The sequence below is a fragment of the Pyricularia oryzae genome, chromosome 5, assembly GCF_000002495.2.
Source record: "Pyricularia oryzae 70-15 chromosome 5, whole genome shotgun sequence".
In the NCBI taxonomy this organism is placed as follows: domain Eukaryota; kingdom Fungi; phylum Ascomycota; class Sordariomycetes; order Magnaporthales; family Pyriculariaceae; genus Pyricularia; species Pyricularia oryzae.
The window spans coordinates 1,740,563-1,768,489 of record NC_017852.1 but is presented as its reverse complement, the minus strand read 5'-3'; the positions used below and the strand labels follow the sequence as shown (position 1 = coordinate 1,768,489).

Here is a 27,927-nt window from a genome sequence, read left to right as displayed (position 1 = left end):
GGTTTTGAATGTACGACCTTTCTAATTACATAGTGTGTCATATCCCCTTGTCCCACTATTTATTGTCGTACTACCAAGGCATCCCGTTAAAACCAAACAAAACGTTCAATCTTGGTGCATGAGTGGGAGCTGAGAAGATCCTTTCGGGATCGGCCAAGAAGATCATCCGCGTTATTATCGAACGATTGGAGGTCAAGGCATCAAGGAAGCGAGATCACGTATTGAACTACTTTGCTACCTCGCCTCGTCTATCCACCGAGCCATGCACCTTCCTGGTGACCAGCCCCTGGATCACTGCCAGCTGTCCCTCGGTTACGGACGGCCACGTCTGGTATTTGCCGTCAGGGTCAAAAGGTGGAATGTCGAGGAGGTACGGCCGGTCGTGGGCATTATTGGACTCGTGCCAAGGAGACTGCGCCTGCATGCGCTGGCGGATGAGGGACTCTCTGCGCCTCGACAGGATCCACGCTCGCTTCTGGTCCCTCACCCACGCGGCCAGCACCTCGCGCGAGTCGCCGTTGGTGATGTCGGGCGCCGTCTTGAGGTCGTCGATGAAGAAGCGCGCCGGCGCGGCGTACAGCTGCGTCGCGATGACCTCGTGCGTGTTGGGGTCGCGGTCGAGCGTCTGCGGCGTGTTCTCGAGCGCCTGGTACACGGCCTGCAAGTCGCAGAGCTCCAGGTCGAAGAGGACGTTTTTCGCGTCGGCGCCCCGCACGTCGACCTTTGACTTGTGCTGCTGCCTGGCGCCGGACCCTTGGGGCGGCAAGCTGTTGTGGCTGTACAGGTCGAGGAGGTTGTCGACCACGTCGCTCAGTTCCCTGTCGGCCGTGATGTACATGTTGGCCATCCACCGCATGGAGACCCCGAGCTCCCGATCCCGCTCTTCTCGGGTACAAGGCCGCGATTTTTTCGGCACTGAACGGCAGCACGCCCATGCGAACCCGGGGAAGTTGTTGGTGATTTTGGAGTAAGGCGGGACGAGGGGTTCCACGTGTGTCGGGCCAACACGTGCCCGCACGGCATGCTGCAGGACGTAGCGCAGCCTTGACGGGTCGCCGCGCCAGACGGGGTGTGGCAGGATCCTCGCCAGAGCTTTGAAGAACTCCTCCACGATGGGGTCGTGCCGGCCATCTATCGCGCCGTCGGGGAAGAGTGCTGCGTTGACGCCCGAGAGAACACTAGGTGCGGTGGGCCCGGTGTTCTTGCTGGCTACGTCCGGTGCAGCCTCTGGGTAGAAGCTGATGCCAAGGCCATATCTAAACAGATCCGGCAACTCGCAGCCAAACAGCCGCGGCATGACCCTCCAGATATACAGCTCCCCGGCAGAGACTATCGGACACGACTTGAGGAGGGCCTCCTCGTCCGAGGCTGTCCACCGGTGCAATCGCAGGTCCCGCTCAAGACGCATGCTCCAAAACCCCCTTTTGAAGATGTCGTCGGCATGACCATGCTGAGAGCCAGGTAAGAGCTTCATTATGTCCTCCTGAGTGATTCCCTCGCAGTAGTTCTCAACTGCTTCTTGCGTTGGTGGTAATGATGGTTGCACGAGGTTGTTCCTCGTGTCCAACTCTGTGCGCTCTTCGGATCCTGTTTGCACATCTTGCAGGAGGAGCTTTTGCCGCTTTGGCGCACGGCCTTTAGGCGTTGCATTCCTGGCCCTCTGTGCAGGACGCCGTGCCTGGAGAGTCTCCCTGGCAGGCTTCCGCTTGGTGCCCGGCGCAGGTCTGGGCCTCGTCGTGGCCAACGTCGGTATTACCGTCAACGATGGGCCGCAGACACTTGTAGGTGAGATTTCTGCCAGAGGAACAAATATGCTTGTTCCTGATGGCATGTGTCCTGGCAGCAGAAGAGTGTTTGAGAGAAGCGATGGCATCTTCAGGCTCTTGCTTTGATTGGCCTGAGCCGTCAATGACGGAAAGTCTGGATGGGACAGTTATGACGAATAATTAATTTCTGCTACCTGTGCTGTTTGCTTCTTGGCTTTGGAGCAGGTGTAGGGATGAAGCTTGCTACGTGTAGATATGAATAAGTCGGAAATGACTTAGATTCTAAACTTGGATTTCCCTTACAGGATATTTAGGCTTGGAACCTTCTACCTGAGTCTGGGACACATGGCGTTTTGGCTTTCTTCTTTATTCCCCCCCAAAATGAACCCGAGCAAACGGTTGTTGAGACTTTTTGTTTGTCAAAAAGGTCTCGCCGAAGAGACAAAGCCAACAGGACGGAAACAGCATAGCGCGGAAAGCATCTTGTTCGCAGACGGCAAATGGGACAGCATGATGCGAGGAGGACAAAGGAACCTGAATGCATAAGCGTCAAGGACCACTTGAGTTTGCCGTGAATCGCCAAACCGATTTCAGCATGGATGAGCTGACTCGGAGTATTTCGTCGGTGTGAGCGGTGGGAGGGGGGGGGGGGGGGAGGAAATACATATATCTATATTAACGGTCAGGCAGCTTGGCAACTGCTTCAATACCCTAAGCCTAAATTTATATGTCGGTTTCTTGCGCAGTTGGTGATGCTATCTGTAGACTGTTGGTATTTTGGCAGGTCCCAAGAAAGCACAGCTTGACAGTGTACGCAGCACCACACCATAAACATGTTGAGATGCACGATGATACAGTGCCACTAGAGCCCCAAAATGGACTATACGCACTGGCTTCCACGGTAATGATCACTCACCAAAAACATCACGCAGCATCGAAACAAGCAAAACAAGATACGACCGACCGCGGAGAGGCTGGTCATTGTGAAAAACCCCTTGAGGCAGTGGTAGATCAATCTGGCTCAAAGAATCGATCGCTTCGCTTTCATTCGTCCTACTCATCGATTGTTTTCTTGAATGCCGATAGCGACCGGAGCGAAATCCCGATTCTGAACCCAGTCAAATTTCTTATCTTTACTAGGTCCCTCCCTCCACTCCTGATCTACATCTACCAGATCGATTGAATTGAATTCAGTCTTGATTGTCTCTTTTCCGAATTTGAAACTCGCATCTTTTGATCTCCTTGCTAGAAACTTGCACAAAGCAGCAAGGCTGGGCGACGAGCACGAGCTGTAGTACATCGGGGGCTCTCAATCGGACAAGAACATCATCATGGTGTTTGCGTGGTAAGCAACAAATAATCCACTCACTTTCTCGGTCACACGAATCGTCTCAGTCGACCACAATAGCTCATCATCGACCGATCTTGTCAATCCCCTCCCTTGCAGGTACCAGGCAAGGCTCGCAGCCCGGCCGCTGCTGACTCAGAGCATCACAACAGCAGTGCTGTTCGCCACGGGAGATATCACGGCCCAGCAGCTGGTCGAAAAGAGGGGTCTTGAGAAGCATGACTTTGTCCGCACCGGCCGCATGTTTGCCTATGGCGGCAGTAAGTTGGATCCCGACGGCATTGCTGGCTTCCCATCACCTGGCCGGATGTTCGACTGACAAGTCGGGTAACTCAGTAATCTTTGGACCCGCGGCCACTACTTGGTTCGGCATCCTGCAGCGCCACGTTGTGCTCAAGAACGCCAACGCCACTATTCTGGCTCGCGTCGCCGTCGACCAGGGCCTTTTTGCGCCGACCTTTGTCGGTGTTTTCCTCAGCTCCATGGCCATTCTGGAGGGCTCGAGCCCGCAGGAGAAGCTAAAGTCGACCTATTCCACCGCCTTGACGTCCAACTACATGCTGTGGCCGTTTGTGCAGCTGGTCAAGTAAGTCGGTTCTTTGATTCTATTGTTACAAAGGTATCACGATCCCGCGTCCTCGTCCCCCCTTGCTAATGGGTCGGGGCATGGCAGCTTCAAATTCGTTCCGCTGCACCATAGGGTCCTCTTTGTGAATGTCATCTCGATTGGCTGGAACTGCTATTTGAGCTTCCTCAACAGCGGTGCACCGAATAAGATTGATGAAGTAATTGAAGAAGGGGAGGAGAAGGTTGAGGAATTGATCGAAAAGGTCAAGAACTGAACATGATAGGAATTCCAGTATCTGTGGTTTGAGATACATACACGATCATGCTGTATATTGAGCTTAATTAGACTGGATTTCTGCTCCGTAGACGGTTATTATTTACGGGACAAGGATACATAACCTTGATCCTTGAAGTTTGACGAGATTCCGCTTCGACAATCCTGTAACCGGATCCGCGCCTCCACAAAGATCCAGACCGGGACGTTTTAATACCTTAGCCTAAGATACCTTGCAAGCTGGGTACAGTAGGTTGGTGAGGTAGGCAAGATGGTACTTTATAAGCAAGGCGAGGCCAGTTAGGTCTGGAAAAAAAAAGCGATTGAGCTGGTACCGGAGCTTTTACTGTACACTGCATTTATATAAAAAAAATAGGGCATTTTTAACAAGCAGCCACTTTCAGTAGTCAACAGTCACTTTGACGCAGTATCAACACAGATGGAAATAATAAAGTACTTGAACTTTTACGCAGACTCGAGGGTAGGCAGGGTGAGGCAATTGAATCTGAGAAGGGGGCTGACCCCATCTTCGAATTTAAGGCGGCATTCCGTGATATGCAGGTTTGGCTACTACCAACACTTCGTGATGATAATCAACCTTGAGCTTTTCCGTGTTTACACCTCACGCCAGTCCAGCTTCACTTTCGCTCTACCAAGTAGAGCATCAAGAATCGTTGGGTACCCCGACGTCAACGCCGATGACTTTTGTACACTTGACTTTGTTAATTTATTGCTGTTTCCCGGAGGCATTTGAGCGAGCAACTTGTTTGAGCCAGTGGCACTTCTCTATTCCTGCTTCAGTACAGGGGCAACTCCGTGAACCGCCCGTACGTTTCGCCTGCGGCTTCCTTAACGAGGGAGTTAAGTTCACGACCTCTAGTCGCCCTGGTTCTTTCGTAACCTACCATTCCTCGCTGCTCTCTGAACAGTCGATCCGAGACAATCCCTTATCCAGTAGTCAGTTCTATCAGTTAGTGTTCATGTTTGCCCCACGCAATTCACGTCAGTCTGGGCAACTTTAAACTGTGACACTCGGATATTGAGGGCAAAAGCTATGTATCAGATTTTGTGAATAAATAAGTAGAGGGGGTAGGTACCCGGTGCATATGTAGGTTATTGGTACAGAACAGTGGCCAAACCACACCGGGAATCCTGGGTTCTTAGAACATAGCCCCTTTCCATGGTAAGGATATGTTTCTATTGTCCCACCTATTTTGCCTGGTATCCAATAAACCTGGATACAAAAAGGGGAGCTGAAAGAAAGGACCGAAGACAAGCAAAAAAACTGGACGCAGTCAACCCTCAGTATAAATGCAGTGTACAGTATAGGTTCCGCTAGTGGAAGCTATCCTCGTGACAAACTACTATGCCGCCCAGAACCCGCTCCGAGAACCAGAGTAGAAAACAAGACAGCGGGGGTCTTCCTTTAGCCTGCCCTTGATACCCCGAATCCCCCCAATTATGCGTATCACGTTGCCCTATTGGAGACCCCAAACTAAGGATTCGCTGGAATCTGGTCGGTATAGTCCGATATCGCTACGAATGCGCCTGGTCCGCCGTCTTCCCTAATGTCTTCTAGGAGTACTGTCGTTTGAGCCCACAGGGTCTCAAGAGCCGCGCGCTCATGCTTGCCCAGAGATACTGAACAAATAATTCTGTGTTAGCTTCTGACATACGCCAGTCCCGGGGCTGAAACTTAGAAAATTCAAACATAAAGCCCCGCGTAGATCACTTACACAGAATGGCCGAGTTGAGCTCTTCGGCGACTGCGACCCTGCCCTTCTTGTCAAGCAAGTGCGCCATTTCCTTGGACTGCAATGGGTCTTTGTATGCCACCAAGGCAAAAATCTCCTCGAGCGTCTTCTTGACCTCCCGCCTCGGATCATCCTTAAACTCTGCCTGCAGTTGTTGGCCATATGCGACGGTCTTTGGAACACCGCTGACGTTGTCGGTACCGTCTTCACCATCCATGTCTTCGTCCTCGGTTCCTAGGGCAGCCCCATCATCCATGTCCGTATCCTGGTGATCGGAAATGCCGTTGCTGCTGCCGTTGCTGTATCTCTTCTCAGCCTCGAGTCTTTGCGTGGCCTCCTTCAGCACCATTTCGATGAACTTCCGGCACCTTAAGCGAAAGTACACATTCTCGTTCTCCGAGAGCACACGAGGGTAGTATGCTTTTGTGTACTTCAACGCTCGATCAATATCGCCTTCTAAGATGGCCTTTCGGATGCCTGTTGTTTCAGATTTGTTAGCATAAGGACTCGGGTTCCGTGGCATGTTTCCATGGTTTGGCCTACGTTGGCGGTTGATTGCGTCTTCATCATCCGCAATATCTGTAATCTCAACGGCGTCTTCAGACTTGAGTGCAAGTGCGTTCTTTTCGGCGCGTGTCTCTTGGTTAAATGCACGCGCACTCTCAATGTACCCATCGTGCTGCAAAAACTGTACGACCAATTGCTGAATGAACTCGGTCTCCCCCATGCCTGAAATCTCTGCCGGTCTTCAAGACGTATGTTGTCAGCACCACACAATTCGTGAACCGTTTAGTGTGACAGACAAGATGAGGGGCGGGGGAGAAAGGAGAAAACTCACTTGGCAAGCTCGATTTCCTCTCTTATCCTACTCCTTTCGCTCTCCATCAACACATCGATCGCAAAGACAAATGGCGCTTGCCCAAAGTTTGTCCTAACGTGATCGCCTGTCTTCCTGAGGCCGACGACGGGATACATCTTGCCCTTGATATCGCGGAACGCGGTCCCGAGATTTTGACCGTTTTTGGTGTAGAAGGCAGTGCCCGTCCTAAAGTTGACTCCGCAGCCAATGACATCACCGGTGCCATATTTGGGGCCGTAATCTTTACCCACGTTCGACGTCGCAAAGGACCGACCGTCGTCTCCGTGGTAACCCCACGATTCTGCTTCCCATCCCGGTGCTCTGGACAACTGTACTTGCTTTCCAGAGAAGCCCACGGCTATCGTGCACTCCTCTCTCTTGCTGGCTAGTATTGTCACTTCGAAATAGTAAATACCACACTCTGGCGGCATGAAGTGGTCTGCTCTGATAGCATAGGCCTCGTGGTCACGTTCTCGATCGGGGGGTCTGGGACCTGAGAGCTTGACTTCTAAGCCGTCCGCAACGACCTCAATGTTGCCGTATTTGTCATTGCAATTCCACTCTGTGGGTAAGGGGTTTATGCCATCTGTTTCTTCAGGCGCTACCGAGGGCCTCTCAGCGACGTTGTATGCAATTCCAAGGTGCGAAGGTGGTCTGCTCTTGTTAACTTGATCACTGTGATATGCGAGGGTGGGTTCCCCCTGCGCACCAGGGCCGAAACCAGTAACCCCAGGACCACCCCTGCCGCCTGGTCTCAATATACTGCCGTTGGTAGCACCTGGTACGGGTCCACCAACATGCTTGGACATGGCCGCATTGCTGGAGCCTTCCTTCAGCGCTGCTAGCTTGGCCTTGTGCGCCTCATCTATCCTCTTTGCGTATGTGGAGCCCCGAAGATATGATGGCGTGAACTGTTTCGTCGCTTCAACCTGAGCTTGTGGTCCGAGACCATCGTAGAGCGCAGGCCGGTATAGATGCTCGTATGCGCGCGAGTGCGGTTGTAGCTGTGGATTTCTGGCCTCCCAGTATCTACTGCTCCCAGATGAGGTTCCGATAGAGGCGGCATTAGGTCGTGGGGAGGACGACATCAACGATCGCCGCTCCAAGGCTGTGGCGCCGTGAGATTCCATGGGCGACCAGTCGGACTGGTTATTTCGGATGAATGCGCCCCCTCCGTACTGACCACCCATAGTATTGGGACCCGATGCCGCGCTGCCGCCGTCTGGGATTGTGGGAGGGTAGAGGTGCGAGAAACCGCTGAGTGGCGGTAGAGCTCTGGGCCCTGGTAATCCGCTCACGGCTGAAAATGGCCCAGGCCGCATCGGACTGCCAAAATGTAGAGGATGGTCTGCAGGAAAGCCTGGGCTGGACCCCTGTCCAGGGCCGCTGCCCCCGCGGTTGTACGGGCTTGACATTGCGAATGTGTAGGTTATAAGGCTATCCGACGAAGGCGGTATCGGATATGCTTGCAAGTCTCACTGGATTAAAAGTGCCGGCTCGGCGGGGTCGCACACCTGAGGTTCGCTGTCGAGAGTGGGAGCCGAAAACGAGGTCGTCTAGATAACTATCCGTGTCGTGGGCTGTACGTCTCTTCGGGCCCCCTCGAGGGACGTTTCCAGCATCGACCGGCCTGTCAATACCTGAATGTACTAAGACGAATAGCTGAACATGAGAAATGTCGATACTGTAGAGCTGCTCGGAGAGGTGTGACAAAAATACAACCACGAGCTGCTTATCCGGATCGGCGTCGAATGTATAGCGTGGCGTGGCGATGCCGTCCAACAAGGTGCAAGGGAGATAAGGCCCTGATGTGGTGAAGTCAGAGTGGAGCGAAGACGACCGACGCACGACAGGCACCGATGGATCGTGGTAGGTTCCCGGTCTACGGTAGGCGGGAAAGAGCTTCCCTGTCGCGCTGTGCTTGTGGCATGGACTAACTTGGCAACCACGCAATCATGGGTCCCGATTCGATTCAAGGGAAGAGGAGAAGTTGAAGACCCATTCACCCTCGAGATAACATAGAAAACAATACAAAATCTGCTTGGCAAGAACCCCGAGAACAACGCGGGGTATTTGTCCTATTAGCTGCTACTAGAACTAGAAGCTCGCAGACCGGACCTCAGAAACTTGAGGTGAACCTCGCTGCAGACAGCTGTCGGTCCCACGGCTGGCGTTGGCCACCGCCAGCAGCTGGCACCCGGACCTGGCGGACAAGCACGTGCCACAATCACTCACCACTGCTGTCGAATGTCGTCAGTCAGTGCACAGACAAACAGATACGCCCGCTCCTTCTATTCTTTGGACAATAACTGCTGCTCTGCATGCATTTCGACCGATTTCTCTCATTGCAGCCCAAGATATTTTGATGCATTCGAATGTGAAATCTGCAGGCGTGCATAGGGCACAGACGTCGCCGCGACAAGAGCAATAGGGGTGCTTGAAACTCGTACTCACACTGCGGAGTATTAGCATTCACTGTACGAGACGTTACTAGGTAGGTAGTTCTATCTAGCTTGCGAATCACCAAGCTGCGAGACTTGTGAAAGAGGATCCGAATCGATCACTAGATCTCAACACCCTCAATCCAGCGCGCGGGGCAAACTCGTTTCAAGGCATTTCAGTCAACCTTGGGATGCAATCTTTCAACCTGCCTTGTTTCCTGTTTCAAGTGAAGCTTAGAAAAAGGAAAAGAAAATCATCTATCTAGAACTAGAACTAGGTAGTAACCAGCCCCCACACCATGTCCTGCCTACTACGGAGTATCGGCCCATCTCTCTCACCCAGTGTTGAATCATCACAGCTTCTTCCCCCGCGTTTCCCGAGAAGCTTTGTACCATTACGATGGACGTCGACCGGAACATCCATTCTAATCTTGCATTGAGGATATGTCAGCATCAATTGGACATGTAACACTTTCAGTAGAACTAGATTAGAAATACACCACTTGTCGGCCAGCCATTAGCCCACACTTCAAAATGGTCGGAGGATTTTCCCATGACTGTTTGTCTCGGTGCTCATACACCCTTTTTTCCCTACGAGGAGAAGCAAAGCTCACCTGCGCCACGCTGCTAATTTATCGCTCGCTGGACCGGCATAACACCCGGAAATGGTTTGTGAATCCAGTGTGTTGACTCTAACCTTGCTGCGTCTGACCATCGGCAGACAAGTTCACTTTGTATCATTCCCGTACTTTCCCGTGGGAGACAGTAGCACAAGCTCTCTCGAGTGACATGCCTCATTCTGGGATAAAAGGAAAGTGGTGGGTCCTGACACAAAAATATTACTGGAGGAATAAACAGTTGGTAAAAGTTAAAAATGAGAGGGAATCGTGACTTTGCAGGCTCTTCCAGTGCCCTGCTGTAGCTGGCGCGTGGTCCCGAGCCGTGCCTTGTTGACGCTGTCCGTTTGTAAATTGGCATATCTTTATAAGTCGCAGCAGTCCTCTGTGGGGAAATATCCCTTGGAAAAATTGGCCAGAAGTCATTGGAGTGGAGTGCAAAAAAGTGTCAAGATGCTTCAGGTAACACAGCCGGGCCAGGAAGAAGATTGAAAAGATGTCCCGGCAAGCGATTATGTCTTTCTTTTATTCTTCGTATTATACATATCCCCAGCTAACAAACGGCAGCGAGCAAGGCAAGACAAAATCAATTCCGAACTCCGTAAAACTCCATATCCAGTAACGCTGAACCGTTACTTTGCTAAGCGCCAACCATAGCGTCTATCCAGTGTGCGTGAACATAAAAGTAAGAAATGAAGCCCACAAGAGCTAGTGGTGTTACATCTAAAGGTAAGCGTTCCAAAGGTTGAAGCAAAAGACGGCCTCCGTCACAGGCACAATTAGTTGGCGGCGATGGGTTGGGGGACTGGAGAGTTATCCTCCAAACTAGGTGCGTTTTGCATCTCGACGTCACCTCCACTGTTACTGTTGGCCTTGTCGCTGTTTGAGACTCCGTTCTCTTGCTTGAGGGTGGTCGTGCCATTAGTTGCAGAGTCAGGCGTGGGTTCGGCACCGTTCTCCTTGTTGCTGCCATTGCCGCCGGCAGAGGCTGGAGCAGAGTCCGTTTGTGGTTCAGGGTTAGAGGTAACCTCTTCAGGTTTGGGTCTGGGTGGTGCGGTCCAACGGGGCAGGGCCCATGTAACGCCGGTAAAACTCTTGAGCTGAAAACCACCTTTGCTCCACTTCCGACATGGCTTGCCGGAGCGATCAAGAGCGCGCAGTCCGGCGTTGATGGCACCCTGGTTTGCCTTGGGACCGAGTTTGTGCCCTAGTCCACCAGCTCGACCGGGTTCAAGAGAACCATCATCACTGTGAGATGTATGTCAGCTTTTGCTCACTCTGATGCACTGAAAGTGAACAAGTACTTACAGCCTGGCCTTCTTCTTGGGTCCCGGTTTGCCCCTAATCTTGACAGGGACGTCAACACCATTTCCATTGGCCCTCTTGCCCTTCTTCTTGGGAGCTTCGGTTGGTGGACCCATGACTGAAGGTGGCGCTGGTGTGGAGGAGCCGTTTGCATTGGGGGTATCTGGTGCAGAGCCAGGCGCGGTTTCCGCTGGCGCGACAGCATCTGTGGTTGACGGGGCCGGGGAGTCTTTGGCTGGTGTGTCTTCTTTGACTGATGGGGGCGCCGACGGTGTCGGGTCGAGAATGGCACGGAGCTTTTCTGCGGGGACGATTAATGTAACCAGTCCAGGCCTGGTCTGCTCTATCTTGTCGGATTTGCGTCGTTCCTTTCCAGCCGTCGAGGCCGCAGTCTTATTTGATGGGGCCATGACGGCTTTTATCAAAGAAGGATGCGTGGACGTCTGTAGATCTGGAAGGCAGAGCGACCGATTGGAGATGACGATGTTGATGGTTGCACTACTCCAGTCCGAGAAAGAAAAAAAAAAGTTGCACGTCGGCAGCAAGGTTCAGTCTGTGACAGTTTTTGTCTAGCCGGACGGGTGATGAAGTCTGGAAGGTCGTGTTGATGACAACAATGGGTGGGATGATGACTTGTCAGGCGCTCAAGTGACTTTTGGCGTCAGTTGTAGGATCTGCAAACAAAAGTTGGCGGCAGGCAACCTGTAATACTGTGCTGCGTCGTCAAGGCGGTTTTGGAAAATTCAGTTGGGGGCGATGCGGTGGTGATGATGACGGCGTTGGTGGTGAGGTTGGTGATGATAATGATGGGACAAGGAAATGGGAAACATGTTGTGGGATGGCAAGGGGGGAGATTGGTTTTATTTGTGTGGGATGAGGCATTCTCAAAGCTTGGGCGTCCATTGCTGGCACATGGGGTTTTGGCAGCATCGATTGTCGACGTCTCCTGGAAAACGGCGCGCGATCAATCGAGTGGAAGCTTGCCCAATGCGAGCGAGCGGGTGTTGAGCTGGAACAGTGCTAGCTGCCTGAGGCAATAGCACAGGTACCTCAGAGTCGCGCCAAACTCAATGTCACACGCGTGGAAATTTATTTTCGGGTGGGCCAACTCACCTTCTTCGATACGGGTCACGTGACTCTACGCGTGATGATTTGTGAAGTTTTGGTCGTCAAGGGAGCTGTCAAAGGTTGCCCCATCTTCGGACCCATTACCACCCCAATAGACCGCGTCAATTCCCTAAAAACAGGGACAAAGAGCAAGCCAGGCCAAGCCTGGAATCTCTTCTTTGATACTTTGACGCCTAAAAGACGATGAGCTTCAGTGAAGAGATCGTGACGCACTGCATTCAACTAGGTTAGAGCTGTTTGCGCTGTCACAGGTGAAATATCATAGGTTCAACCGTCCACGTGATGCAGTGATATACAGGCAAAAGTCTCGAGCTCTTTCTAAGCTGGGTGGAGATGGAGTGTTTCGGAAACTTGGTATGCTACTGCTTTGTCACCTCGTAGTATTCTCACTCTATTCAAGAGAATCGCGCCCGAGTTTGGAAAGCGCTCAAAGTAACACACTCATTCTCTACGCGTTTTCTGGCGAAATAGTGTATTTCTTGGTTCAGCCATCAATGACCAGTCGTAAAATCCAGCGCGGTCGACGTGAACCCCTCTTTGGGCATTTGGGGCACAATATCTGAACTTGGGAGTCTTGAATCGTGAATTGCTAGGAGATGTGGGCGGAAAATCGGTACATGTACCTATACAGTGCAGGATGATCTCATGGTCGAGTTGACACAGGCACCCTGAGCAGTGAGCACCTAAGGATGGAAAACTTGTAAGTGGGGTTGAGAGTATACCCTCCCCTCCGCAAAACAAACCTAGAAGATGCAAACAAAGCAAGCGGCCAGCCTCTGTGCAAACCGGCAACTAAATTCAAGATAAGTATTGTAGATTCAAAGACAGTAGAGACTATCTCAGGAAGCAAACAATGGTGGAAATCACGACTTTAAGAAGCGTATGGAGTAAGCTGTAGAAGATAGTACAAAAGAAGTAGGATACCTTTTGGGGATTAAGGCTTCAGGTGACAGCTTTTTGGCCGAATGGTGGTCTGGTCTACCAGGTTAGCTGTATCTACCTAAGTGATCCGTCTACTCCGTAGATTCCAGTGTTTTGCATTGTGGCCACGTAGATAAGGAGTAGCGGCCTTTACTTATCTTGCCACCGTCCTAGCTACTTGCCTAAGTCAGTGATAGATAGGTTCACCGCAGTTTGTGTGGGCGATACCCTTGAAATATTAGATCTGACAGGAGGCTAGTAAAAATCCATTAGAGCAATCCCAACAAGGAGCTCCCAGGCTAATGCTAACATATATCCCCACCGTGGTTACCTAGCAATATTGAACGAAGCCAAACAATCCGCAATCGCACATTAATGCTAGATTGTGTCGAATCGAGTCAGTGTTCGTCTTGTGGAGCTCCGGAACGGTTCTAGTCAGTCAACTGCCACCATGCACCCAAAAATAATCCCATGGCTCCAGTTCTTTCCTTGCGAGACCGCAGCACGGCCAAAGGTGTACATGAAATGAAACCAAATCGAGGCATGCCGCAACCAATTTGTTGCGCGCGCTATATAGTCCAAATTTGAATGTAGACTAGACATACCTAGTTCTTTGTTGGCGTCCCTACCTGATGGGGTGAAGCCTGTTAGGCCGTCGCACCTACCTCAACCTCGCACAGGCCAATTAAATCGTGCCAAGATAAGCAGACCCACGTGAGACACATGTGGAGGGTCCGGGGTATTGAGTATGGGGAATCCGATTACGTAAACTCGACCGGCGCAGGCGATTCCGCTGCAAACACCAAACATTCTGGAACTGGTCTAGAGAACAACATTGAACAGAATTTACGAGGAAGACTAGGTCTGGTTTTTTGTAGCAAGCTAGAAGTCATATGCGCATGCTCAGACCGCCTCTACCGATTGTAGCCGCATAGTGAATATCGAGCCCCTTATCACTTATCAGGGGCATAAACGCTCTTTGTAGGGGAAAAGTTTATTCGACGGTTTTTGCAACTGGCTTCTTGAGAACTGTGATTCAAGAGATTATTACAGTAGATACTAGAGCTAACAATGGTGGCATACGAGCAAGAAAAACCTCCGCTCCTTTGGGTCGCAATTATCTTGGTCATGCGGGCAAGATACATACTTCAAGATAAGTTTGCATGACAAACAGAAAAGAAACCCAGAGGCCGGAATTGTCCCGGCCATCTACACAATTTCATACAGAAGTCTTCGGCCTGGATTCCGGCCACACAAGTTAAAAACCCGGCGCGCCGCCGCCAGTTTCGACACTGAGATGGCCACCACCAGAACACCAGAACCATTCCCAATCACGTGCACACCACCACTTCCCTAAACACTCAGTCACTCTCAGCCAGCCTGAATTATTACCTTGATCATATTCTTAAACCTGAACCTCACTTAGTTACTCCATCACTTCCACTCCTCACAATGGGTTCTCTCGAAGGCCTTGCCCCTGCACCAGACTTCTTCGTCCTAGACGATGCCAAGCCAGAAGACAAGTCCCTCCAAGCCTTCATGGTATCCAAGAGCCGAGGATTCCTTCCCCGAATGGACCCTGTCGTCACCCTGCCCTCTGAGTTCGACCCCCTCGAGTCCATCCTCAACCGCATGCCCGTCAAGACATTGTCAGGGGAACCAGGTCTCCTTGCTGATGGCAGGCTCGGCGACGTGGTCAAGGCAGAGCTGCCTGACCTCACCGAGGCCATGGACAAGTACAAGGACGACCTCCCCCTGATGAATGCCTTGTACCGTGACTATTCCTTCCTTGCCTCAGCATACCTCCTTGAGCCATGCCACCAACGCTTCATTAAGGGTGAGGAGTATGGTCTCGGACGGGACGTCTTGCCTGCAAACATTGCTCGTCCCATTGCCCGTTGTGCTGAGCTGTAAGTCTACCTTTTACAATATAGTTATCATAACATGACTTGGTGTTAGTCTAGCATACCACTCATACTAACCCGAACCCTTAACACTTGTATAGTACCGGCTTCAAGCCTTTCATGGAGTACGCCGGCTCATATGCTCTTTATAACTACAAGTTGGTTGAGCCTGCCAAGGGTCTCGAGTATGACAACTTGAGGTTGATCCGTGCCTTTGAGCATGGTCTCGACCCCTTATCCTCAGAGGCAGGTTTTGTCCTGGTACACATCGGTAAGCCAAACTGACTGCCTATTCAGCCCCTGAGGCAAAAAAAAAAAAAAAAAAGAAAAAAAAAAGACAAAACATATGAGTAAGCCTATCTTACTAACACGGTTTTCTATGCCAGACATGGTGCGCAACTCAGGCCCGCTTGTCACAGGAGTTGTGGAGGCGCTTGATGCCTGCAAAGTCGCCGCTCCCGGTACCTCCAGGGAGCGCCGCGAAAAGGTCAACAGCGGCTTGGCCAAGGTCCTCGAGGCCATGAAGAAGATTAACGAGGTCATGGACACCATGTGGCAAAAGTCCAAGCCCCGCAGTTATACCTCCTTCCGTACCTTCATCTTCGGCATCACCTCGCAGAGCATGTTCCCCAACGGAGTCGAGTACGAGGGCGTCAGCAATGGCGAGCGCTGGGATTTCCGCGGCGAATCAGGTGCTAATGATAGCATCATTCCTACATGCGATCTGCTACTTTCTCTTCCGCTACCGACGACGCCTTTGACCGAGATCCTGAAGGACTTCAGGCAGTACAGGCCCAGCAATCACCGCCAGTGGCTGGAGTGGGTCAAGAACAGCTCGGCCTCTTACGGCTTGAAGCAGTTCGCTCTGGGCTTGGACAAGGCCGATGATGACAATGATGAGGCAGCCCTCATCCAGTCCCGGGCATTGTGGATCCAGTGTTTGGACAGAATTCGTGAATTCAGGTGGCGCCACTGGTAAGCTCGCTTGCTCCTGAAAATGGCCAAGAATCGAACTAACTCGAGTGAAACTTGTTCAGGTGCTTCACGAGGGAGTTCATCCTCAAGCAGACCAGCCACCCCACGGCCACTGGTGGTAGCCCCATTGTCACATGGCTGCCGAACCAGCTCACTGCTGTTCTTGATGAGATGGCCAATGTTTATGAAATCTCAACCAAGAATGGTGAGAAGCTGGGCGAGGTTGTAGACGATATCATGGACCTGGCCACCCGCCAGAGGGATACTTTGGCCAAGGAGGTTGCAAAGTACTGCGAGGAGCGCGGCGTTGATCCTGCCAAGCAAGGCCTGCGTGTCTAGAGCAAGAATCGTGAGCAAAAGGAAGATGATAAAATGAAGAGAATACCCGGGTTCGAAGTAAGACGAGTGGAGAAGGGAGGACTTGCGGGAGGGCGCATGGTATATAGTATACTTTCTTATTGATTCCCAATAAATACGAACCTTCAAAAGCAGCTAAAAGCAGCTCCCATACTCCCAAAATCCAAGATTGAGGCCCTCAAACTTGGAGTGTAGTTACCCAAAACATTACTGGCAACCGAATCCTCTACCGGTAGTGAATGAATGTAACATCACGTGACTGCCACCACCTGATCGCAAACCCACTCAATCACCTTACGCAGCTGCCTGCCCAATTTGTCCGCCTTACCCAAGCTGAGACGGCCAATTCTGCCGGAAGCGACTCTCACCTGCAGCTCAACCCCAGGCAGCCGACCATTCCATTTCGTTCCTCCCCATGAGGTGGCAACATCTCCTTGCGTCAAGGGCACAATTTGGATCAACCTTTTTTTTGTTCGCGGCATAATATCACACAACATCTGACACGACGAGACTTTAGCACAACTGTCTAAACCTTTGAGGGAGCGAACAGTCTCTTGCTGCCCTCCATGTCTACAGCTGGTCAACAGTCAACCCACACCTTCCCCGGCGGGAAGTGAGGCATATCCGCGGATGAAAATAGCAGCACCGAATAGATGCCGCCGACTACCACCCACACCTTTTACCAACCCTTGCCACGCCTGCATGTCAGCCACAAGTGTCGTGCACTAGTGAGAAGAGAGCGGCTCTTGGGTCTTGGTTTTCCTCCCGTTCTCTGTCTACTTATCACGAGAGCTGTATTGTTCAATTCCAGGGATTCTGGTTGCTCGTCTGTAGACAGCAGAATTTGCTACCGTTATATTTTGGCTGCTTGGTAGTACCAGGTCCTACAATTACTGCTGTAAGGTTGGTGCTGCATGGTATCTTTCTCTGGTATGGTGTGTGGGTGATTATTACCTCTCACCCTCCTTGCAGATCGATCCATGGAAACCTCTATGCAACTAGCTGTTGTTTGCAGCCTTTCCCGTTCCTTTCATTTTCATGGGTGTATGTACCATTGTATTGCCTGTTTCCACTCGTTTTCCCTCTTCATCTGGCGGTTCGCAGTTCTGTGCTACGTACCGATCTTGTTGCGATCTCATTGCCATATTTGACGGCGGAATTTCAGTCCACCCCCGCGCTGTCATGATGCTCCCATGGTTTTAACCTAGATTCTCGCGCACAATCTGATCCGTTTCTCTCGATTGGGCGCCTCGGCACTGCACTGTCACAATCTTGCCATGCGCCTCATCGCCCAGGCGGTCGTACTGGCGCTGCTGGTGGTGCCGCTTCTCTGCAGCGTTATCCAGGCGCAGGATGGCTTCCAGGGCGTGGATATCAATGATGGCTTTGCGCCACAATGGTATCCTGCGGACGCGATCTTTAAGCGGCAGAATAATACACCCAATTGCGGTCGAACGTCACATTCGTGTAAGTAAATAATATCTGTTTCAGTCGGGCAAGGGGACAATCTTGCAAACAAGTCGCATTGATTTGCACAGCTGACAGATGTATCGCCTTTCATCCATATAGGCCTGGATGTGAACGGTACAGTTTGTTGCGCAAACCACCAATACTGTATAGTAAACCGACTAGGAAACACAAGATGTTGCCCCTTGGGAAACTCGTGTCAGCAGGAAACGAGTTGCACATTCGACACCTATGAGTGCAATGCCACGACAACAAGAACGACAGGCACTGTCACTTCAACGTCTACATACTCCGCGTGCTGCCCAAGGGGCTGTTCGACCAGCTCTTTCCGATGCCCGCAGGACATGGGCAACGGTTGCTGTGCGTATGGCGAAGTTTGCGCAACATCGGCCTGTCTAAAGTCCCCGACCTCCGTCCTCAGCGGCTTCATCCCGCAGGCCACAACCGAATGCTCCAGCAACCAAGTCACGTGCCCGAGTTCCTTGGGAGGCGGCTGCTGTGAGCGCGGTCGGACCTGTACCGTCGTCGAGAGCAATGCCATGTGCGGCGTCGCCCCGCCGAATATCACCCCGACAAGCGCGCCGAGCCCTTCCCCCGAGCCTGTCCAAGGTGGTGGCATGAGCACGGGGGAAAAGGCAGGGATAGCGGTTGGAGTCGTGATTGGAGCCGCCATCATCATCGGCGTCATAACCTGGATGTGCATCCGCAAGCGTAGGCGCGGAACCACAGTCACCCAAACTATGAGCCAGACCGCCACCAGTCGGCGCTCGGGCCGTAACTCTATCCCGCTCATCATTGGCGGCGGCGGCCATGGGCAGCACAGCATGGCTGGCGCCGGGAGCGACCGCGGTGCCATGTCCGTCCCGGCGTCTGAGGGTGGTGGTCGGGGCATCGGGTCGACAGCTGACTACTTTGGCCCGGATGCCGTTGTGGGACCCTACACGGATACAGACGTCGGGAGCCTGCAGACACGGCGAACTACTCCGGGCCACGACAGAGGGGTTCCGCTCGACCCTATGAGTCCCAGTCACATCGTCGCGCCGGTAGAGCTCGATCCAGACAGCAGCCGAAGCAAAAGCGTGAGTGCTGGCAACCTGTCTCCTGGATCGCGACAGTCCTACCTGGACGCGCGGAGCCAGCTGCACCTCACGACGCCGCCGATAGCCGAGTCTACCGAGGGCAGGTATGAGTTGTACGGCTCTACGCATGGGCCTGCGCAGCTTGGACCTGATGGACCTCCGCAAGAGACGCCATATGAATCCTACCTGACGCCACTGGAAACCCCGGGCAACTACGCGGGGCAGGGCCCGCTTGGACATCAACAAAGAGGCCAGAGACAAGAAAAGGGCAAAGACCAATTTCAAGGAGATGTGATGTGATATTGGGGGTATCTATCATCCCCTGGCTAGTGGTAAACGTAGTCTTTCTATCTAATTAACGCGGATTTAATTTCAGTGCCCCGCCTATCCAGCTCTATAAAAACAACCCAATGTTGGACAGGCAAAACTTGTCAAGAGAAGGAAAACACTTGAAGCGCGTGTGAAAACCAACGACAAGGACAAAAGTCAAAAACGACCAGGCTCAATCCCAAGGTTCCGGAAAATCCCAGGAGAGCAAGATCGTAACGCGTAGCAAAAATAAGAACATGTAAACTGATCCCCGTGGTAAAGAAAACTCCAAGCAGTGAGGATGAAACCGGTTTTTGAAATCACAACTCCGACCCGAAAATGATGATTGCGCAGACGTAATACCAGTAGGAAAATAAGAAAAGACGAGAAGGTCTAGAGCTTGTTGTAAGGATAGCAAATGATTGTCGATGATGGTCTTGGGCAAGGCTGGTTGCCCAGCCGACTCGGAAAGCCGGCAAGTAATTCGAGTGGTTAATGACAGGGGCTGCTGTCATATTTGTTTCTTCTTTTCACTGAAACCCCTCTGGGTTTTAGCAAATGACGCCAAAAGGCGTGCAGCTCCGCAGGTCCCTGACCAGGTCACCGACGTTGCTAAGGTGGCGCGCCAGCAGCGCCTGCTTCTCTTCCGTCGACAGGATCGCGGCGCTGCCGCTGTCGGCGCGGCTCCTCCTCTCGGGAGTGCCGTCTCCGCTAAAGGCCTTGGCCAACTTGCTAGGACTGCGCTGCAGCAGGGCGGGCACAGAAGGGCGCTCGCGGAGCTCGGCGCGAGGGATGGAGGCGGTTTCGGGCATGAGATAAAAGTAGAGGAACTCCATGAGCTTGACCTTGAGATCTCGGCTGGTGGCGCGGGACTTGAACAGGGACGTGACGGTCAGGAGGCCGTCGAGGCGCTCAAATGTGCGAGTGTTCTGGGGCGTGTCGATCAGGGCTGTAACGAGGACAAGGACGGCGGCCTTTTGGATGGCTGGGCAGTTGCAGGGCTCCAGGAGGTCGAGGAGTAGCTGGAGAGTGAGGGCAGGTTAGAAGGCCGATCTGAGTATACACGTTTATGTCTTCATAGATAACTTTAAACCATTTCTGCACTCACGTTCATGCTGGGATCCCGCATAAAGAGGATCTTGCTGGGTGGGTGCAACAGCAGAAGACCCTGCATCAGTTCCAGCGCGCTGACAATGAGCATATCATTCTCGCCCTCGGCACCCCGGGAAAGCAGGTTGTTCAGCGTGTCGATGAGCCTGGAAATGATGTTCCACTCAAAGCTGTCCTGTAGCCGGAAGAATGCGCGGAAAGCTGGGTCCTCGGCCAGCTCCGCAAGTGTCCTCCGAGGTGCAGGCTGGTCTGGAGAGCCCGCCTGATTTGCTGCCGAGTTTGTGTTGAAAACATCTGAATCTTTGGTAACCGGTGGGGCAAGACATATCGGTGCGAGAAGACCTTCGACTTGTCTCAGTCCTCTCCTGACCTTGGCGCCATCGTATGACGCCAGGTTGTCAAAGGCGTGATTTAATAGTTTGTCCATCGCGAATTTGTATGTGAGAGAGAGAGTTATTGAGAGATAAGAGACAAAAGAGGATCCAAGGACGTTGAGACCCCCCTATATGTCGTTGCGCTGGCGGCGGATGAAAGGGGAGAAAATAGGGTTCAAGCTACCGGCATTCCCAGGAGAGACGTCTCGGAGTGCGTTGTTGTTCTGGTAACGTCAACGGGCCGAAGAAAACAACGAAACAAAGAAAAGAAAAGAAATGGTGTGACTGAAGGAAATAGCGGGAGGCGTTGTGGATTCGGGCTTTCTTTGTTTACTACAAATCAAGATTTGGTCGGTCGAAAATGAGCGGTGGGATGCCAATTAAATACAATTGAAATAAGAAGAGAAAATAGTACAAGGCCAGAGGCAGGCAAGAAACGAAAAAAAGATGATCACCAGGTGGAAGCACACAAGAAAAGAGCGAGACGGGAACGCATCCGTGGGCTCAGGCTGGTGTTTGATTGATTTCATGCCTTTGCCATTTCGCTGCTGCCGTTTGGGGCAATGTTTGGTTTGCGACAATCGATTAATGCCATGGCAACCGGCTTCTAGCTGTGACAAGATTCCAAAAGGGTTAGGGGTCAAACGCAGTAAAAGCAAGGGAGCAAGGGTCCAAACCCCTACCCCGGTTTGCGAAAGTGCGGGGGTTTTGTTCGTTTGTTACGGCTTTTGGCAGCACCGGTTCAACATGGATGCACCAGACCAAAACACGGGAATGTGGGCTGCATCTGGAAGCTCTGGGCTGATTCGGGCATGTTCTCCCCTCCTCTTCGACGGAAACTTTGTCCATATCCGGATACGGATATCAGATGGAAACGTGCAAAGAGCCACCTTAATCATTTCAAATCAAATTATTTTGAGTTGCCTCCTAACGACGCCTGTACTGCATTTAAGTTCGAATGGCTAGTCAGATCTGGCTAGGCCCATCTATTTGCTTTTTCTGGAAGTACGGAGGTAGTTACAGTACACTATAATCGTACCTGGCCGAAATTCCAGTTTCGACTGTACGATTTCCTATTCCGTAGATACTTGCACAAAAACGATCATGAGTGGGAGTTTTGAGCACAAGTTGTCTATTCATGCCCACTGTTGGTTAGTCTGTCGTGTTCTTTTTCGAGCCCGTATCGCCAACAACCGCCTCTGGCGATTTCGCCACACGAACAGTACAACTCTTACAGCGGGCCGAGTCAGGCGAACCCCCGCCCTTTGGCCCTACAGACAAGCCCCCGCCATGAACTCCATGGGTACCACTGTTTAGAGCGAATCGCCCAGCTTGTCGCTCGTGATCCCCTCCTTGACCATGCAGCCTTTTGTGCATACGTCACAGTTCGGGTGTCATCAGGCAATCAGCCGTTCAATGGTTGTTTTTTGAGGCCCAGGGTAATGGACCGCGTATTAATATCAGGCAACAGCCAGAAACTGCCAAGCAAGAATCAGTTTATTGGCAGTCTCGGTTCTCGTGTTCTTCTGTCTGCCTCGTGTACCGTAGGTAAGGTAGATATTTGACATGTTAATTCTCCACTCGGAAAAATCGCGTTCTGGAACATTTGGCGATTCATCAACCTGACGCCGTGCACCAAACAAAGTACGTTGTGCTTCCTAAAAGTGCGCGAAAGAAATCTTGCTGCAGTAACTGTTCAGCCAAAGAAAAATCACTACAGCGCCCCCTTTTCAGCAGGGCTGAAAAAAAAACGGGACTTTCAGCAAGAAGAAGAAAAACGCAAATGACATAGTGCCAACCATGCTTTCCTCCATCTCACCCAACACCTTCCTCCAGTCACCAAACGTCATTCCTCCCCGAACTTCCTCCAGCGGCATCCATTCAAACCACATTGCTCCCTCAAAGCCGGCCTTGAGGCCCGTCCCCGAAGGCGACTGGATAGCTCAGAGCTTGAAGCAGCAACAGGCCAGCATAGCAAGCGCTACCGCCGCCGCGCCCGCGACAACCCGGCGCATGCGCAAAGCCACCTCGAACACCCCGCCCGTCGACGCAGATCCCCACATGCTCAACCACCAGACCCAAGCGCCGACGCGCTTCGACGCGAACCGCTACGCCACAGAAGACTTCAACTTTACGACGACCAAGAAGACGTGGTCCGAGGACAAGGAGAAGGTAGTATGCGGGCCCTTTGACTACCTGCTCGGCCAGCCTGGCAAGGACTTTAGGACGCAGATCATCATGGCCTTTAATGCCTGGCTCGAGGTGCCGTCCGAGAGCCTCGAGCTCATCACGCACGTCGTGGGGATGCTGCACACGGCGTCGCTGCTGGTCGACGACGTCGAGGATAATTCGTCCCTGCGGAGGGGGCTCCCCGTCGCACACAGCATATTCGGCGTGCCTCAGACCATCAACAGCGCAAACTACATTTACTTCGCCGCGCTGCAGGAGCTCAAGAAGCTGAGCAACCCAGAGGCCGTCAGTATATTTGCAGAGGAGCTCATTCACCTGCACCGCGGCCAGGGCATGGACCTGTTTTGGCGTGACACCCTCACGTGTCCGACCGAGGATGACTACCTCGAGATGGTCGGAAACAAGACGGGCGGTCTGTTCCGGTTGGGCATCAAGCTCATGCAGGCCGAGTCGGCCTTCCCCACCGACTGCATCCCGCTTGCCAACCTCATCGGCCTCATCTTCCAGATCCGTGACGACTACCAAAACCTCTTTTCGCGCGAGTACAGCAACAACAAGGGCATGTGCGAGGATCTGACCGAGGGCAAGTTCTCGTTCCCCGTAATCCACAGCATCCGCTCCAACCCGGCCAACCTGCAGCTGCTCAACATACTCAAGCAAAAGACCACCGATGAAGGGGTCAAGAACTACGCCGTATCATACATGGAGAAGACGGGCAGCTTCGAGTACACCAAGAAGGTACTGACGGTGCTGATTGAGCGCGCCCGCAAGGTCACGGATGAGCTGGACGCGGGGAGGGGCAAGTGCAGCGGCATACACAAGCTCTTGGACAAGATGGTTGTCGAGTGAACTGAGAGCTACCTGGGGATCTTGGGCATTTTGACGGGCTTACATGCTACCGTGCGCATGTACGAAGAATAATGAAAGAAGAAACCCAGCTAGAAACTTCCGGCCTAGAAAATCTGTTCGGATTTGGGAGGGGTACATGCCCATTTTGAGGACGGCATGTTGTAGATACCAAAGCGGCTGGAGCCTGTCAAGGCGATGTTTTATGATGTAACTGTTTTTTTATCGTGTTCTATTTGGGTCGGTATGGGGTTTTTGCCACAAATCTATACCCAATACCAATGAGTATTCCGAGCTGGCATTTTCTTAAATAAGAACAAGGCGTCAAGGGATCAAAGCACATGACTTTCTTACTGTCAAGGACGTGAGAGTAGTGGTCGGAAAGACACTCTTGATGCACAAGTAATAGTGTGAGGCGTCAAGCATTTTGTCGTTTGCGTCATTGTCTTGGAGAAATAAGACTTCAACTTGACAAGAATGGAATATTCATGCTTGTGACACAACCCTTTTTTGGGCCATTTGCGGCGAAAGTCACTTGAGACGAGGAAGGTTTGATAGCAGCTAGATCTACACGTGTTGACCGGCATACAAACGGCAGCCATACCCGTATTCTAGACCGAGCTCAGCTGCAGATTTGGCCTTGTATTATAATTGGAAAGATGTGACATACTGCTGATGAATACAAAACCTGACCGCCAAATGGCCACTTGCAAGTCAAATCAAACACCGGCACAGTATATGTCTGCCAAAACTGTCAAGATACGTATATAAAACATTTGTTCGTTTCCTTAGGCCAACATCATCATTATCATTCATCTCACGCAGTACCGGCAAACTTCTTCCTCCTAACCAACCGCGTCCATCTACGACGCCTCCATTCGCCACGTTTGCCCACCCCTTCAAATCCCTCCTCCCAGCTCACGGTGGACGGAGTCATGGTCCTAGTGTGCCCTTTCCCCTTGCGAGCCATGTCAGATGAGGAGATAGGCTGCTCCACCACCCCAGTGACCCCCTCGTTCTCGTTGTACATGTCATACACCCACCTCTCACCCTCCGTCTCGACCTCGACTCCGGTGATGATGCCTTCCTCGACCCACTCCCTGCTAAAGAGATCCAGCGCCCACTTCTTCTCGCTCCATTCCCAGCCCTCGGGAGGCAGGACGTCCTCAAAGTAGCGCGCGCCCTGCGGCGGATTCCCTCCGCCGAGACGGGACGGTGACATTGGGTCGTACGGCGTCGGGCTGAACTTCCAGGGCTCCCACTCGTCCGCGTCCCCGGAGTTGCGACGTTGCAGCTCAAAGATCTCCACCTCCCTGGTCTCGGGCGCCTGGTCGAGTATGATGTCGGCGTCGACAAAGCGCTCGAGTAGAGTCTTGGCGCGAGTCATCTCCGTCTTGGGCCGGCCACGGGCGGCATAGGCAGCGGCGCGACGGTGAACGGCAGGGTGACCCGAGATGAGGGCCGCCCAGCCGCCAACGAGCAGCAGCAGACGCCAAGGAAGAAGATGGGCGGCAATGGACATGACGGCGGAGGCAAAGAACAGAGCCACAAAGAGGGCAGACGACCGAGCCTCATCGCTGAAGTTGGTGGCGGGCACCATAGTCTCCACGATGGCATCGTGGGCAGTGACGAAGTCGGCCATGGTGTTTTGCAGATGGCCAAGGTTTCGGAAGAAGTCACGGGACAGCTCCTTGACGGGCTTGACAGTGCGGGCCGGCGCTACGGGTGGCCCGCGTGGGTTGTACGTGGTGTGCTGCTTGGAAGAGTAGCTCCTGGTTCGGGCCGCATCGTCGGCGTGGACACTGGCGGCATTGGCGCCGGTGCCGCTCACGCCGCCGCCCGATGCCAGACCTGGAGCGGAGCCGGCCGATGGTGGGTCTGGATGGCGGGCAATGAAGCTTGGGACAAGGACGGCGGTAAGGAGTAATACCATAGGGAGGACGGAAAGGAGGTAGGGATCTAGGCAAACAAGCGTGTATACTGCCAGGAAGGAAAGGGTGCGAGTTGGGTGACGCCACGTGACAAGACGCTCCAATTTGATTTGTCCTTTGAAAACGACGCCGATGCGAGTGTTGAAGCGGCGGAAGTTGTAAGACATGGTCGGCAGGCTGAACGCCGGCCTCGAATATGGTGACCCATCACCGGTAAAGCTGAGACCTCCGCCAGCGGAGTCCAGGTCACTGGGAATGATCTGCTGGAGTAATCTGTAGGCCATTTCAGTATCAGCACTTAGTGAAGTATAGATGGTGCTAATTGCAGTATCTCAGGCTGATCGGTATCGGCGTACTTCTCCAGAAGCTTATCCTGCATATCTGCACCGCCCTTCAAGAAATTCCGGAGGCTCCTCCGTTTCTTGTCCTTGTTGGGGCTGCCATCACCCCCCTCCAACACCTCATCGTCCCGATAGTCGGCTGCACTCGTCGCAGGGGTGCTGGGGTTGGTTTGAGTAAGAACGTGTGAGGATAATTCGTCCATCTCGGATAACTGTTTGTTTCGAGAGGTGATCCTGACCAGCCATCCAAGGTTGGTCGTTTGGAAGGTGAACACCCTGTCAACCCAACTTTCGAAATGAACTGAATAAAATTCCGGTTTCACAAAACGCCTAGAAGGTCGACTATAATTTCAAAATCATGAGTGATGCTACTGTCGATACGATTTTACAATTTGTTTTTGTCTGGGCGAGTTGCTGGTTGGGGAAACAGTTCCGAGGTTGGGGCGATCAGTTGGCGCTTTCTCTGATGACGTTGCCACGTTCGTCACATGCTATCCTAGGTAGACGCTTCCCAATTAGTCTAGCTTTTGTCACAAAACCCCATCCACGGTCGGCCAACAGATCGCCAGCTAAAACATGCAAAACTGAATAAAAAACCCAAAAACAAAAAGCAAATTGCATCCATGCCTGTTGCACTTCCAGATTTTTACGGTACACATCAACGTTTGCTGAAGATTACTACTCTACAGTAACTTACTTTTGTCACAATCCACAAAGAGCGTTGACGCCTGCACCTCCGAAACAATAATCTTCCGGACTCCGTACAACCTTGCGCATTTAGTGCAAAAGCCCAGCCACGCCAGGTCATAGACTGATCCAGATAGTCGTCCTACAACGTACATGCGATGATATTCAGCCAGGGATGGCCGTTAGGCATACCCTGACCCTTGATAAACACGTTTACGAGAGTCGACACATGAATCATGGTCAAAAAGGACATGTATAGGGCTTGACATTGTTCGTTTTTTCATTATCACTTTCACCCCGTATTCTACGGCTTAGGGGTAATGCAAAAATTCACCTTTACGGTTGCTTTGAGTTACCACACCTCGCCTCCGCGAGTTGGCCACAATAACCTGCGCCAATTGACTGGAACTAGATGGCATATAAGGTTAAAGAGGCTGGATTGCCTCGAGATGAACTTATTCTCACTTGCTAGCAGCGGTTATAGGTTTGCTAGCGTGCTATCGTTGCGTATCGGAGTGACCTGCAGGAACACGCAGAAGCGACCAGGGCACGATTAGTAAGGTATCGGTTGCGGATGGTGGCTGTTGCCCGTGATGCTTTTGCGTCCTGGTTCAAGAAAGCAGCCTCCATGAGAAGGGGCTGCTCATGCACGCACGGAGGCTCTGAGTGATCGGGGCCCTGCCTTACCGTACACAGTCCACATTTATGTGTGCAAGCGTCGCGGATGAGAACGTTGACAGTAGGTCATGCACGAACGCATGCCCATTTTGTATCACTAGAACGGCTGTGCTACCTGCGGTTCGATGTGCGTGACTATTTTCTTATTCCTTAATTACTTGGACGGGCATATTGGGAGACGTTTGCAACAGCATCGGCATTACTGCATGACCTTGCGGAAGTTTTTTTTTTTTTTTTTTTTTTTGTAAGTTTTTTTTTACGCGGGTAACCATAAATATCGAGACCTTGTAAGCCACATCTCGCGTGTTACTTGCATTGTAGGTGCAGACACTTTGGAGAATAAAGAGGTTTGGCATGCAACAACGAGCGTGAGAAAACGCCGGGAGCTTCTGGGAGTGGTTGGAATAAGAAATGAAAGTGGACACTTGAAAGCAAATAGCAGAAAACGTAGTATGGAAAAGCAAGTCACATTCAATGCATTTCGAATGTACCGTATGCTTGGCTGTGGCGAGAACTGGAGCGGTGAATGAGTGAGTTGAGTGCTCAATCATTTTGGGACGGTACCCCGTATTACCTAGGTACCTACCTAGGACCTTAAGTCTGTCAGACGCTAGTACTGCTTTGAGCTGAGCTCAGGTTGAACTTTGAACAAACAGCCACCTTCTGAGTTGCTGCACTCGAGTCAATTGGGTCCAAGAC

The 27,927-nt window shown here is 52.1% G+C and overlaps 9 protein-coding genes across 9 annotated transcripts; 4 read left to right on the top strand and 5 right to left on the bottom strand.

Moving 5' to 3' along the window:
• Positions 1-123: 123 nt before the first annotated feature.
• On the bottom strand, positions 124-1,920 carry MGG_00751 (uncharacterized protein). The gene has a single exon (XM_003718201.1). It carries the CDS (start codon positions 1,871-1,873, stop codon positions 227-229), a length of 1,647 nt encoding a protein of 548 aa, XP_003718249.1. The 5' UTR covers positions 1,874-1,920; the 3' UTR covers positions 124-226.
• A 585-nt stretch (positions 1,921-2,505) lies between these two features.
• On the top strand, positions 2,506-4,116 carry MGG_00752 (uncharacterized protein). The gene is made up of 4 exons (XM_003718200.1): positions 2,506-3,111; positions 3,214-3,374; positions 3,451-3,700; positions 3,788-4,116. Exons 1-4 carry the CDS (start codon positions 3,098-3,100, stop codon positions 3,954-3,956), a joined length of 594 nt encoding a protein of 197 aa, XP_003718248.1. The 5' UTR covers positions 2,506-3,097; the 3' UTR covers positions 3,957-4,116.
• Positions 4,117-4,978: 862 nt separating this feature from the next.
• On the bottom strand, positions 4,979-8,654 carry MGG_00753 (RanBPM). The gene is made up of 4 exons (XM_003718199.1): positions 6,548-8,654; positions 6,253-6,455; positions 5,692-6,186; positions 4,979-5,596 (listed from the first exon to the last, which is right to left on the bottom strand). The coding sequence occupies exons 1-4, from the start codon at positions 7,981-7,983 to the stop codon at positions 5,451-5,453; spliced, it is 2,280 nt and encodes a 759-aa protein (XP_003718247.1). The 5' UTR covers positions 7,984-8,654; the 3' UTR covers positions 4,979-5,450.
• A 1,359-nt stretch (positions 8,655-10,013) lies between these two features.
• On the bottom strand, positions 10,014-11,902 carry MGG_00754 (uncharacterized protein). The gene is made up of 2 exons (XM_003718198.1): positions 10,935-11,902; positions 10,014-10,874 (listed from the first exon to the last, which is right to left on the bottom strand). Exons 1-2 carry the CDS (start codon positions 11,339-11,341, stop codon positions 10,406-10,408), a joined length of 876 nt encoding a protein of 291 aa, XP_003718246.1. The 5' UTR covers positions 11,342-11,902; the 3' UTR covers positions 10,014-10,405.
• Positions 11,903-14,257: 2,355 nt separating this feature from the next.
• MGG_00755 (indoleamine 2,3-dioxygenase) lies at positions 14,258-16,357 on the top strand. The gene is made up of 4 exons (XM_003718197.1): positions 14,258-14,890; positions 14,986-15,155; positions 15,271-15,859; positions 15,922-16,357. Exons 1-4 carry the CDS (start codon positions 14,433-14,435, stop codon positions 16,196-16,198), a joined length of 1,494 nt encoding a protein of 497 aa, XP_003718245.1. The 5' UTR covers positions 14,258-14,432; the 3' UTR covers positions 16,199-16,357.
• Positions 16,358-16,640: 283 nt separating this feature from the next.
• On the top strand, positions 16,641-19,182 carry MGG_00756 (uncharacterized protein). Its single transcript, XM_003718196.1, has 2 exons — positions 16,641-17,683; positions 17,786-19,182. Exons 1-2 carry the CDS (start codon positions 17,494-17,496, stop codon positions 19,060-19,062), a joined length of 1,467 nt encoding a protein of 488 aa, XP_003718244.1. The 5' UTR covers positions 16,641-17,493; the 3' UTR covers positions 19,063-19,182.
• On the bottom strand, positions 19,042-21,085 carry MGG_00757 (cell division control protein 14). The gene is made up of 2 exons (XM_003718195.1): positions 20,180-21,085; positions 19,042-20,093 (listed from the first exon to the last, which is right to left on the bottom strand). The coding sequence occupies exons 1-2, from the start codon at positions 20,606-20,608 to the stop codon at positions 19,623-19,625; spliced, it is 900 nt and encodes a 299-aa protein (XP_003718243.1). The 5' UTR covers positions 20,609-21,085; the 3' UTR covers positions 19,042-19,622.
• A 941-nt stretch (positions 21,086-22,026) lies between these two features.
• MGG_00758 (geranylgeranyl pyrophosphate synthase) lies at positions 22,027-24,354 on the top strand. The gene has a single exon (XM_003718194.1). It carries the CDS (start codon positions 22,356-22,358, stop codon positions 23,592-23,594), a length of 1,239 nt encoding a protein of 412 aa, XP_003718242.1. The 5' UTR covers positions 22,027-22,355; the 3' UTR covers positions 23,595-24,354.
• Positions 24,158-26,336, bottom strand: MGG_00759 (peroxin 24). The gene is made up of 2 exons (XM_003718193.1): positions 25,879-26,336; positions 24,158-25,795 (listed from the first exon to the last, which is right to left on the bottom strand). The coding sequence occupies exons 1-2, from the start codon at positions 26,064-26,066 to the stop codon at positions 24,409-24,411; spliced, it is 1,575 nt and encodes a 524-aa protein (XP_003718241.1). The 5' UTR covers positions 26,067-26,336; the 3' UTR covers positions 24,158-24,408.
• Between the last annotated feature and the right edge of the window lie 1,591 nt (positions 26,337-27,927).

Bases quoted from the DNA above. Each gene is read 5' to 3' on its own strand.
- MGG_00754 (XM_003718198.1), bottom strand. From the start codon at position 11,341: ATGGCCCCATCAAATAAGACTGCGGCCTCGACGGCTGGAAAGGAACGA. The intron at 10,875-10,934 runs GTAAGTACTTGT...TACATCTCACAG, and splicing joins CCCAAGAAGAAGGCCAGGCT to TGATGATGGTTCTCTTGAAC.
- MGG_00757 (XM_003718195.1), bottom strand. From the start codon at position 20,608: ATGGACAAACTATTAAATCACGCCTTTGACAACCTGGCGTCATACGAT. The intron at 20,094-20,179 runs GTGAGTGCAGAA...CTCACTCTCCAG, and splicing joins TGCGGGATCCCAGCATGAAC to CTACTCCTCGACCTCCTGGA.
- MGG_00752 (XM_003718200.1), top strand. The intron at 3,375-3,450 runs GTAAGTTGGATC...CGGGTAACTCAG, and splicing joins CATGTTTGCCTATGGCGGCA to TAATCTTTGGACCCGCGGCC. The intron at 3,701-3,787 runs GTAAGTCGGTTC...GGGGCATGGCAG, and splicing joins CCGTTTGTGCAGCTGGTCAA to CTTCAAATTCGTTCCGCTGC.
- MGG_00758 (XM_003718194.1), top strand. From the start codon at position 22,356: ATGCTTTCCTCCATCTCACCCAACACCTTCCTCCAGTCACCAAACGTC.
- MGG_00756 (XM_003718196.1), top strand. From the start codon at position 17,494: ATGCGCCTCATCGCCCAGGCGGTCGTACTGGCGCTGCTGGTGGTGCCG. The intron at 17,684-17,785 runs GTAAGTAAATAA...TCATCCATATAG, and splicing joins CGGTCGAACGTCACATTCGT to GCCTGGATGTGAACGGTACA.
- MGG_00753 (XM_003718199.1), bottom strand. From the start codon at position 7,983: ATGTCAAGCCCGTACAACCGCGGGGGCAGCGGCCCTGGACAGGGGTCC. The intron at 6,456-6,547 runs GTGAGTTTTCTC...TACGTCTTGAAG, and splicing joins GAGGAAATCGAGCTTGCCAA to ACCGGCAGAGATTTCAGGCA. The intron at 6,187-6,252 runs GTAGGCCAAACC...CTGAAACAACAG, and splicing joins AGACGCAATCAACCGCCAAC to GCATCCGAAAGGCCATCTTA.
- MGG_00751 (XM_003718201.1), bottom strand. From the start codon at position 1,873: ATGCCATCGCTTCTCTCAAACACTCTTCTGCTGCCAGGACACATGCCA.
- MGG_00755 (XM_003718197.1), top strand. From the start codon at position 14,433: ATGGGTTCTCTCGAAGGCCTTGCCCCTGCACCAGACTTCTTCGTCCTA. The intron at 14,891-14,985 runs GTAAGTCTACCT...ACACTTGTATAG, and splicing joins ATTGCCCGTTGTGCTGAGCT to TACCGGCTTCAAGCCTTTCA. The intron at 15,860-15,921 runs GTAAGCTCGCTT...AAACTTGTTCAG, and splicing joins GAATTCAGGTGGCGCCACTG to GTGCTTCACGAGGGAGTTCA.
- MGG_00759 (XM_003718193.1), bottom strand. From the start codon at position 26,066: ATGGACGAATTATCCTCACACGTTCTTACTCAAACCAACCCCAGCACC. The intron at 25,796-25,878 runs GTACGCCGATAC...AATGGCCTACAG, and splicing joins CAGGATAAGCTTCTGGAGAA to ATTACTCCAGCAGATCATTC.